Source organism: Fringilla coelebs (assembly GCF_963513975.1).
Source record: "Fringilla coelebs genome assembly, chromosome: 13".
In the NCBI taxonomy this organism is placed as follows: domain Eukaryota; kingdom Metazoa; phylum Chordata; class Aves; order Passeriformes; family Fringillidae; genus Fringilla; species Fringilla coelebs.
Genome location: NC_140039.1, coordinates 9,249,014 through 9,261,195, shown reverse-complemented (window position 1 = coordinate 9,261,195; position 12,182 = coordinate 9,249,014). Strand labels below are relative to the sequence as shown.

The 12,182-nt window shown below is 38.9% G+C and overlaps 1 protein-coding gene across 1 annotated transcript in view; it reads right to left on the bottom strand.

Moving 5' to 3' along the window:
• CACNA2D3 (calcium voltage-gated channel auxiliary subunit alpha2delta 3) overlaps positions 1-12,182 on the bottom strand; it is a gene marked incomplete at both ends in the record, with an annotated part of 376,309 nt that overhangs the window by 102,234 nt on the left and 261,893 nt on the right. The window contains 4 exons of the mRNA XM_084214355.1: positions 114-188; positions 4,142-4,222; positions 5,011-5,082; positions 11,722-11,739. Of these exons, the coding sequence (XP_084070481.1) occupies positions 114-188; positions 4,142-4,222; positions 5,011-5,082; positions 11,722-11,739 (246 nt within the window). The remainder of the gene's footprint in view (positions 1-113; positions 189-4,141; positions 4,223-5,010; positions 5,083-11,721; positions 11,740-12,182) is intronic.

Below are 12,182 nucleotides of genomic sequence, written 5' to 3'. Positions count from 1 at the left end.
AAGTATCTGCTCCATTGTATTTCATTTTTAATGAAGGCTATTCAGACTAGGAAAAAAAAACCAAATGCAACACATACAGCCAAATAAAAGAGATCAGTAAACAGCATTCTTACCAAAGGCCTTAGTTCTGGGTGAGTCAAAATATATCCATTGTTTGTAATTGCAAAAGCATATCCATGAATTCCTAACTGCAAAAAGTAAATGAGAAAGAAATACTGATCAGCATGGTCTCCAGCAAACCCTTAAACAAAACTCAGGCAATGATTTGGCTCTCAGGGCACCTGGCATTCCCAGCCCTTACCCACACAGGGCTTTGCTATAACACAGGCAAAGATCCTTGACATTTGTGCAAATGAGAACCTGCCAGGTGATGAATTCAGCACAGAGCATGATTTTACACTGTCCCACAACTCTGCTGTCCAGGACACTGGCTCCTCTGTGTGATAGAGGCAATTAATAACTATACATATATAAAATATAGTTATATGTGAGAGCATTCAGAACATGGGCCAGGGCAAAGAGACACTGGGATATTCCCCATTCCCAGGAGTGCACAGCTTTCTTCACTTGTTGTTAAAGAACCACTCAACTCAAGATAAGGAAAGCACAGCTACAGTGAGCAAGAGTGACCTGTCATATGTGATTTTACATCTTCCCATCTCAAAGGCTCTCTGTGATTCCAGTTCAGCTGGAGCCACAGAAGGCAGCTATTTCTGTAAAGAATTTCCTCTAAGTTTCCATCTTTGTGCTGAGGAGAACTGTGGGAGATTCCTTGAGAGCAACGAGATGCTCGATGAGTCCTAACAGTGCCCAAATTTAGCATTGTACTTATTTAAATAAAAATACTGGTCTATTTAGCAATATGCTTATTACACAGTTGATTGCATCCACTGAATTCAATAAATGTGCCTTTAAATCCTTCGTGTGGTCATCCAAACATCCCTCCTTAGCATTAACTTGCTGCTAATATAGACTTTTTCTACAGATTCAGTATGTATCTTTTGCCATGCAGAGAGTACCTTCCTATCTTTGCCCATTTTTTTCAGTTCTTCAGACAATATAATAGCCTGTGTATTTTTATTTAAGCATCTCATTACACTGAGATTACACTGAGGTATTAAATACCCAAAAAAAAAAAAAAATAAAAAGGAACTTGGAAGTCCAGCACTATCTTGCTTTGATATTTACAGTTCTCACTACTAAATCTTGCTATTTAACTTGAGGGCATTCTTCAGTGCTTTGCTGAAGGGGGTCTTTAGGAATTTGTCTGACATGAAGCAACTTGAGCAAGGCTGAAAAGTCAGAATCCTTTCTAAGAGGAAAAAGGGAGATCAAGTTTATTGGATTCTGTGATTTTCTGGAAATATAAACCCAACTATGATATTATGGCAAGGTCACAGGTAAACCATTCCAGGTTCATTTATAGTGTCTCTCTGTGAATGGTGGTATATGGTCAGCTCTATCTGCCACACAGGAGATTGTTTCATAAATTAGTGGTTTTCCTATAGCAATAAACTTCAGTGAGAGCAATAGAAGGTGATATGTTCTTGGCATCTCTTCATAAAGGAGAGATACCCAAAATAATAACACTGGACATATTTTAACTATTAGAGTGTGACAAGGCAACGAGCTGTTGGCTAAATATCAGATATTAAAATTGTCTGTGCTGATAACTGCAGAACAGCATCCAGGCAATGGCAGTCAGGTGAGGAAACAAATGTGGGTGGTACTTTTCACAGGAAAAAATCATTTCCCTCTTAGAGGCCTGCACAGGATCTGAGGGCAGCATTTTGATCCTGTTCTGTGCAATGTGTGAAACTGCAGAGCCTCTGCAGTGTCTGAGTGATGCCACCATTTACAGCAGCACTGCCATTTTAAACCTTGAGTTCTGTCTCTAAATCACAGATTCAGAAACAAGGAAACCTTTTTCTAACTGTGGTAAAATGTCACATGGAAGTCAAATATCACCAAATCCAACCCCACCTCACTCAGGACAAACTGCCACTGACATCTGGGGATGTTTAGTCAAGGTAACAACTGCTGAAAAGACCTTATTGCTATTATTCATCTTCCTCAGCAGAAAATCCACCTCACCCAAGCTGAGAGCATTCCAGGCCAGCAGGATTCCATTTTCAACCATCATTTTATGTCCCTGTGTGAATTTTTTGTCACGTGTTGCCTCTGCAGGAATGGCTCCCAGGGGTGATTAAGCTCTTGCAGTTGCAGAGTCTTTGTTTAGGGCACGTGGGACTGGATCCCACTCAAGTGGGATCTCACTAACCCAACTGCCTTGCATTGATATTGGTAATAATCCTCTCTTGCAGTACATCCTGCAGTATAAAACATACCTTCAAATAAAAATCTGATATTCAGAAAAAGGTACATTTATTACTTCCACAGAAAACTAGTTCTTAAGAAACTTTTTTTCTGAATCAGTCTCACTCTGTTCCAATACCCATTGTTTGGGCCTCCCACTCTTTCTAGATTCTCATAGTCAGGCTATGTTCAAATCTCACAGATTATTTAGGAGTAACATCACTGTTATTTGACTTTTCCTATCCAGCTGTGCTTTTATTTCTGCAGGCACCACAACATTGCTCTTCATTTTCACTACAGATAAAACTTGCTCTCCCCACAGCTCCTTACAGGCAGCTCCAAAGATTGTGTCCATTGCTCCAAATTTAGCAAAGGAGCAAATTTTGCTCCTTTCTCCTCTACCTTCTACTAATTCAGTTCTTCATGCACAGGAGTGCAACATTTTTTTAACATTGCTGTTGGCAAACTCTGGTGGTCTGTGCACTGAGAGGGTGCCCTGCTATTTAATCTGAGCAGCAATGTCTCTGTCCCTGTGCTCATGGGACAGCCTTTCTGTGCTGGTGGGATCCAGGTCACAGGAACTCACTCCAATTCACCTTATCAATAATATTGCCAATCTTTTTGATGCATCATTTTTATCAATTTCTTGTTTAAGTTACTGTATATTGATCTAGGAAATAATTTGGTAAATCCTAATGTATTCAAATTAGAATTAAAATTAATAGGAGGAATTTTTATAATTAATAGGAGGAATTTTTATTAATAGGAGGATTATTGGAAGGCACTTACAAGTCAGTTTCTTCCTCCACCCTCTTAGAAATCACTAAGTGAGAACATGGCAAACAATTAAGAGTCAATTTGTATGATATACAGATTTATGCTCAGTAGAGGTGCTGTCAAAATGCAGTTATTCCAGGGGCTGGCCTCTTTAGCAAAGGCTGTCTACAATACTGTGTTACATGCTTGTTAGTCATGCAAAAAAACCCACTAGGAATTAATGGGAAAATTCAAATTTAATTTTCATTTGTGAATAGAAGAGTACTATAGTAAAACATTTCAGACATGGAGAAGTAGTGAAATACTAATGTACTGCATTAAATTTAAATGAAAAGTAATTACATTTTGTGTTTGCCTGAAGCCTACTTTTAGTGAATGCAAAATTTCACAAGAGATAGAGTGGTTCAGATTTTGAAAATTTTTGTGATACTTGATTTCAAGACTTACTGTAGAGTTGTCACTGACTTTGGAAAACTAAGTGGAGGAAAATATTTAGCAAATGCTGGGTAGGAGAGAAGGAAGCACTAGTCTGGGTAAGCAGGAACTTGTTTAAGTTCTTGCAATGTGCCACTTTCTTTAATTCCAGGAGACACAGAATTGGGACAGGAGGAATTACACACAAACAAGAAGCCTAAAGCCACATCAAGGAAAGGTTTTCATTTAAAGTTATGCAGTTTTTCAGCACGATTCTTTTGGTCATTTTGACTCGTATTCTGGCTATATTTCATAGTTTGATAATTTGATTTTATAATTATATTGATTTTAATATGGACAGTATTTAATACTAGACCCTCTAGACTACAAAATGTGGTCAGTATTTACTGATTACCCCCAATCCAAAAAAAAATGTTAAGATCAGACCATATTTTAACTTGGGTTTTAAAAATGGCACTTGATCTCAGACACTACAGAGGTAAAATTCCTGAGATAAATGGGTGAAATAATGGAGCTATGTAAGTATAAACAATCACAACTTATTAAATGAATTAGGTTATATTTTTGACATTATACTGAATATAAATGATATATACACCACTTTGTGAATTACCTTGTATTTTGGAATAGTTTTTAAAAGCTCTTTAACTGGAACATCTGTGCCAACTACTCCCAGGAGAATCCCTTTAGACCTCTGAAAAGAACAATAAAAGATGCACTCAAAACCACAATAATAATAAACATTCTCACCACTTATTTCACCTTGCAGCTACACTGTGAAATTGAATAGATAACAGACAAATTATTTAAAAAGCGGGGAAGGCAGGCACTGGTACAACTCAGCTGATCAAGCAGTAATTAAATCAATAATATTGCTCCTTTTTGCCTTGTTTACAATTCACATAGAAAAGGCATGCAAGGTTTTGATAGCTGGTGAGTCCCTCAACTGAAATCTTTCACATGCAAATAGGTTTAAAATTAACAACTACTGTTAAAAATGTACTACTCCTGTCTTTCCCAATTTCTCCTACCATTTGATAACCAAAAGAGAAAGATGAAGCAATAAGGGGAAAGTTCACTTAAGTTTCTTTAAGAATCTGATTAATTACTAAAGACAAATAGATGCATACATAATAGACATAAAACTAATCAAATTTTGAGTTATTTCAGAGCAAATAGGAAAATTATATAGAATATTTACTGCAAAAAAAGTAATACAGAAGTAAGAAAGTCATAAGGCCCAGTGTCATCTGAGATTTTTCCCTCAGCCATAGGGTTTCATCATTTAAATAAATAAATGGCTTATAGAGCACAGGTATTTGGGGATATTTGTCCACATTTTTATGCTAATAAAGGGATTCTAAATGCAGACAAAAGAAGAAAAAGGAAAGAGAAAAATTTAAGAGCTGGCTAAAATCTTATTAGATCCCTGAAAGCAACTTCACATCAGTCACACATGACAGAAATCATCTGAGTACTTACAGTCTCATTTTGCTTACTAAATACTGGCATGGCAACAGTTGTCATCAGCACCAATCCCTGATCATCAGCGAGCTATATTTGAGAAAGAAATACCATCTCTGAGAACAATTACAGACCTGTGATTGCAGTTTCAGTTTCATTATTCCCCTTTTAGAGGAGATGAGGCAGTTAACCCGAATGGCAGTGATGCAGCCAGACCTGCAGTCAGCCCAGCCCAGCCCCTGGAGCTGACCCAGCTCTGCCCATCCCAGCCCCTCCAGGGCAGGAAAAAAGCCTGGTCCTCTCTCCCAGTGCAGCCTGCCATGGCACAGAGAAGGGCTGGGATGGCTGTGGAGGCAGCAGGAGCAGCAGCAAAGCAGCTGGAGCTCTGCTCCACATCCCTGCCACTGCCAGCTCTGCCTCAGTTGTTTTCTGCCAGCCAAGGGCAAGGGGCCCTGAGCTGTGTGGGTTTGGTTCTGGTCCAGACTGAGATCACAAAGGGTGGCAGCCAGGCAGGATCCAGGAGCACCTTTGCTCCAGCTGCCTTCAGAGGTGCCATGAAGCATTAGCTCATTCTGCACATCAGTTTTTCAGTTTGGGGAGCAAACAGATCTCCTGACCTTGGTTCCATTCAAGAGAAACATGCAGGGTGTTTATCACTGGCCACAGGACATGAGAGTGCTCAGATTGTCTCCTCCCTGCTCAGATGAGCCCTGCCCCGAGGCAGAGCCTGGCTGGGGTGCCCCAGACCAGCACTGCTCTCTGCCTGCCCATCTTCACCAGCAGCATGAGAAGGGCAACTCAAGCAGGGCGTGGGGAGTCATTGTTCAACCCTTCCTGTCCCCAGGGTCAGATATTAAAGCTGAAGAGGTTTATCCAACATTTGAAAGTGTGACACAGACAGTTGTGACCTCAGGTGGAGATTTTGTAGAACACAAATTCTGCTTTGCTGCTCCTGTGCTCAGCCAGGTGGGTGCAGCAACAGGGACGATCTTGCTGAGCAATGCTGCAGGTGACAGTCCTGCCCAATTGTGACTGTGACATTCTCCTATCACTCTTACCACCCCTATTATCTTTTCTGCACTCAAGTAGAACTTCTAATCCTTTTCTTTTTGTGTTTTACAACTTTTGCAATTTTTTTTTTTTTGCTTTGCTTGTGTTTAGAAAAGTTTCCTTATAATGAAGCAGTAGCAGTTGGCTCTCCAAATTCCCAGAAAACAAATCCTACATTATGATAAAGATACCTTATTAAAGATACCCTACATTAACAAATCAGACAAACAAAATCTAGAAAATTACGTGTCCTGTATCTCCCAGTCCTCTTCAGGAGGATTTTAAGTCTCTTAAACAAATATATTTCCTGAGGCATGGCACTATCTCATGGTGAGAAGGAATGTTTGCAGATATTAGACAGGAACACAGATGGGGTTTAGAGTCAAGAAGGTTTACATCTGATAAGGAATCACCAGGGATATGAGGTGAGACAAACTTATGATCTTGTTTCCTTTTTTTTTGTTTGCTTCCTTGTTAGCAAGAAGAGATAATTCTAACCCTAATATAATCTTTGATCTATCAGGGAATAGTAAGTTATTAAACAAACAAGAAAAAACCCCAAAACTTGACAAAACATTGTGGGTTCAATGGTTGCACTTGAAACTCAAATGCAGCCAAACCAATGCAGGAATTTCCACTCCTTGGCCAGAGTAGTAGAGCCAAGCACACTGATATGATTTGTGGGGAGAGCAGCCCAGGAAGGGGAAAAGCATTCTGCTGATTACAAGGTGACATTTTGGAGCACATCAAGATTTTCTGTGATTGCCCTGGGTAGTCTTCTCTGCCATCATGTTTTTGTCAAGTACCAGGACAGTATTAATTTATGAGTTTGCCCACTTTCAAGATAGTACTAAAAACAATTCAATGGATAGGATAAAGCCAAGGGACTTCCAGCAGAGTTTTAGAGTGTTTGGAATTCTTTACATGGAGAGAAAAAGCCCCACAGTCTGGAGTTCTTGGGAATTTATGAAAGAACTGCCCATTAACTCTCCAAACTGACTATGGAGGCAGGCAAGAGGGATTGCCTTGTAACTTTGTTATCTGCAAGTACCAACTAGAGCTGGCTGCTGCACTCATTTCCATAGAATTGCAACTATAGAATCCAGCCTGTTTGATGTTTTATTTGTTTGGCAGATGAACAGGTTCCACTTCCATAAGTGGAGTCAGCAGATAACTGGATGAGCAGGGACTCAAATTTACAGTTTTACTGAGTCACTGCTCATCATAATGCAATTACCACCTAGTCTAAAATGATCAATGTAGGAGACAGCATCAGTGATTAGTCCCAGAATGTTCTTCTGCTGGAAAGACATGGTGGGCATTTTCTGTGGACAACTACCCAAGGGCTGTGGACACTCAGTTTCATAAAATGCTTAGCAAAAAATAACAAATCTTTGAAAGAAAATAAATCTTAAGACTGAGGAAAAAGTGCCTTCCCAGGCTAATTGTCTCTTGGCTGTTTAGAATTAAGAAACAGATCTTGCTCTCTGAAAAAGATACAGATCTCTAACACCTAGTGATAATTTTATAACTGGAGGAATAATTCCATTTAGAAGTAGATTTAACTACAACAGTGTTCCCTTTAATTCCTTGCTGTACACAAGTTACCCCCCTCAGAACAACCCCAAGCAGATCTTTCCAAAAAACAAATAAAAATCATCCTCCTAGAGTAAAGCCACTTAAGAGTTTAGCCTCACACCCAGCACCAGCATCCATCTCAGGGCAAAGAATAAGGCAGGCTCCAGAATTAAACCAGACACACATCTGCAGGAAAGAATATAAACATTTTCTGAGGTGTTCCCATTACAGAAAGAGGAATTTGAGAAACATCTCTGAAATATCTTCCTTGGGAGTGTATAGTCAAGAGTTACAGTGGACTGCTCAGAATTTCTGAGACACCTGCCCAACCCACCCTGCCCTTCTTGCTTTACCTGCTCTGTATAGATTTGCTTCACAATATGTTATTTTCTGTGACCACTGCACTTTTATGTGCTGATCAGAGTCATGAGGCAGGCTGGAAGCCTCAGAGAATTGGAATTTCTGTTTTATATGGACTAAAAGAATGAGGAATAGCTGTTCTTTTGGCATAGACTCGAGTTATGGTCTGGGACAATATAGGAACCTGTGTGAGTGTCTTTAAGAGATGTTTCTGTGTTTGACACACAGAGTAAATGAAAAAAAAACCCCTTATATTGTAAAATATTTACTTGGAGGTTGTAAATTGCTGATTCAAAAATGTTGTTTAAAAGTAAGTTCGCTTGTTGAGGAATGTGAGAGAAATTTGGAAACTAAAGATTGCAATTAACATGCAAGTGAAAATTTTAACGTGGTTTTCTGAATAGAAACCAAATATACATTACAAAACAAAGACAACAGCACCTCATGAGGAGGAAATAGATCCAAAGGAATGCTAAGTCAAACTGTTTACTTTATGATTATTTTGTACTCCATTAGATTCCACTTAAATGTTATAATTTGACAAAAGTGCTAAAATCAACAGTCATGCACTTCAATGAAACTAAAGCTTTCCAAATTTTCTATTCCCAGTGACAGTTAATTCAGCTCTTCAAAGTATGAGGTAAACGATGCAGGGATGATAATGATCCTCCCAAAAGGCTGAAACAGGATCACATCAAGATATGAGGAGGGCACAGCACTACTTACAGAAATTAAGGGCTACACAGAAAGAGAGAAGAAAACTGTCAGGAACTTTTTGGGCAATAAATATCATTAAAACATTTCTGTATGGAGGAAATATGGCTCCATTCATGAGAGAATCATCAAAAACATCCTTAAGTGTTCCTAAACACAACTCTCTGCTTCTGATTTGTGTGCCTAATTTATTCACTTCTACCTTTTCACTCAAGCTAAGTAGAACAAAACATCACAGCAGGAGTAGGGCAAAAGCTTTTGAATCCTGCTGTGTTTGCTCAAAAAAGCAAGCAAAGCTTTCCTACTAGGAAACAAAACACCTTTTTGAACTATTAAGGAAAAATGGCTTTTGCTCTTCAGCGCGTACAAAAAGCTGTTTAACATAACTGTTTCAAAGATAAAGGTCATTTTGGTAATCAAAATGAACAAATTTGAAAAGTGGTGAATTTGAGTTATTATTTTGTCTTACTGATATTTTCACAGCCCTGTGGGATAGCTACCTAAAAACATGCATAAAAGAAACATAGAGAACAAGTAAAATTCACATGAATTTGTTTCATTTGTCTGCTAGCAGTTCTTCCTTTTAGATACATTAACTCTTCCTATACATATTTTGTTCTGAAAGTAAGATAACCAGACTAAATCAAGGTCTCTATTGCCTGAAACTCTGGTGAGTTTTTGGTTGGTGTTTTTTTGGCTGGTTGGGAGAGGGGTTGGTGTGATTTGGTTTTGTGGTATTTTCTGGTTTAAGTATAGGGTATACCATAAAGATATTTTCAAGACAAATATCATGGCACAGCAGACATATCCACCTTAAACCCATCATTATTCATTTCACCTGCTCTCCAATTCTGAATTTGCACCAGTTTGGCTGAGAGCAGACAGCATAAGAGTAACAGGTTTAATTCTTATTTAACTGCTGCAGACAGTTTAAAACCTATAGGTCTTCAAAATCAATAGCTAATGACCATAGAACAATGACCAAACACTGAAAAGTCAGAAGCCAAAGTGTCCCACATATAAAACACATTTCATCAAGATGGTGAACTATTTATAATAGATATGAAATAGCAAAGGTAAACTTGAAATGCCACATTTTTCTTTCAGATCACTCAAAGATTAAAGTGAACATGTTTAGAGAGACATGACTGTTTGAAATGTTTATAGAGAAAACATTTGCAAGATGATACATAGATTCCAACAAAAATACAGTACAAGTTCAGACACCATATGGCAGAACAGTGACTAAGTCATTCAGAAAGGCATGCACCAGCCCTGTGCTGCTTCCCTTCACCTTGCAGAGAGCCAGAGAGATTCTCTTGGTTTGTCCATAAGCTTCCAGGCCACACTCATTAAAAGGCTTATTTCTTGCCTGGAGTTATTGAAAGCCCTGGAGGATTACTTGTACCTGCCATTCCTTCCTTCCCACCCCTCTTTGCACAAAATACACAATTAGACTACAGTCAGCTGTGAGTGCATACAGAAATATGTGGCTTTAGTTCTGCAATTGTTTGATTGAGGGGTAAAAATCCTAAAAAATTTGCAATTTTGACCATTCATGACAATTGCATTTGCTAACAGCAAACTTGAGGAATTTGTACCACAATATTATTTACTAGCTCAGAATTGTGGCCATCAGAACAGGTAATACAGCCCCACATGGCTCAAGCTGACAAACAGCCTGACTGGCTGCACTTTCTGCACCATCCCATCCCAGTCTGACTCTCTCTTCTCTCTGCAGACTTAAGAGAAGCATTTGGCACAAACATTTAGACAAGCAGGTGAAAATGAAAAAGCCAAAGTTAGCTAGTCTAGCCACTTTCTGTCCTTCTACTCTTCCAGAAAGCTGCACACAAAACATTTCTTGAAACTTTTTTTTTTCAAGAAGGAAAAAAACAAAACAAAACCAACATCTTTTGGTGCCTTGTTCTGCAACTATCAAAGCATGAACAAACTACAGATATAGTGCAGTGTCATAAAATAGCATATTACCTGCAGGTTTGAAATTGAATTTTCTGAGCTCTGTGAGCAAGGAAATTTCAAATGCATATAGTATCATAAAAATAAAGCTTCTCATCCTCATATTTCTTGGTTTTTAAGCTAAAAGGTGGCTGAGATACTTTAGTGAAGTTCTAAGTTCTGTGGATGCCCTCACCATTCTTCAAAAGCTATTAAGTGAAAGATCACTTCACTTATAGCTTTCATTAAAAACTGAACTTTCATCATCATCCATGAATGTTACTAACAGTGATGTCAAACTGACTAACTGCTGTGACATTTCTTACTGAAGGTGCTTTACCAAGAACACTAAGAATGACTTGGACAAGTGAGCGTTGCAATTGCCCAGCATATTCTATTCCTTTTTATCATTTTAATACTTTTTTTACCAAAAGCACAAAACACCAGCTAGATTTTCTAGTTTCTGGAAGCCTTGATTATATTTGTGAATCACACAAGGATGATGCAACAGGCATCAAGGGATTCTGAGGTTTGCCAGAGTGGCTGTGCTGTCCTGGCTCTGGTGACACCATATCGATGCAGAAGTGGTTTAAAGGCAAGAGCACATTGGATGGAAATTATGCAACCTCTCAGAGAAGTCAAATGCTGAATGTGTTCAGGGGTGTGTTGGCAGATACAGTGGGGAGCAGTGAAAGGGTACCAGCTATGCCATGGGTTCTGCAGTCTCCACAACAGACCCAGAAATGTTTCACATGGAGTAATGGAGTGGGTTGGAGTTTTTTTAATCCCTACTATTATTTCAAATTGTTGATAAAATAGCCTCCCTGTTGTTTGCAAGTTGAAGGCTGCTGGATGCCTGGCATGTTAAACAGCTGATATGTTTGAAGAGCTGCTCTCAGCAGGTACCTCAGCTGGGCTCAAAGCCAGGCACCCTCCTGGGGCCAGCTCAGAGCCCCCTGACAGTGAAGAGTTTCACTGATCACCACCTGTACCACACCCACACCACCATGGAAACGTGAAGCACTGGTGACTGCTTGGAATGACTAGGATTTGATTAAAATATTTTACCTTTTGTGCCTGAGGGAGCTGGAAAACAACAAAACAGAACAAGCAATTATACATTAAATTAATCTGAACAGCTACTTTAGCTGCTGTAGGAAAAAAAGCATAAACATAGTATAAAACAAAGTGTAAAGGAAAGAAACTAGAGGAACTAGGTTTGCATTGCCAATTGATTCAATTATGGAGGGCTTATTAACTGACTTTATGATTTGGCAGCTTCTCTACAAGGTATCACAACAGCACAATGACACTTGTTAGATACTACCACACCAAGAAAAGGATTGTTTTCTCATCAGATATGGTATCACACCTGAACTGTGAAGTAGTTCCATCTTCCTGTACACAAATATAATTCAACATAGAGACAGTTTTGGTTAAACTGACATTAAGAGGAGATCATCATATCAAAGTAGAAGGTTGTATCCTCCATGACAGAGGAAAGAAGAACAAAATGGGAATAGAAAGTT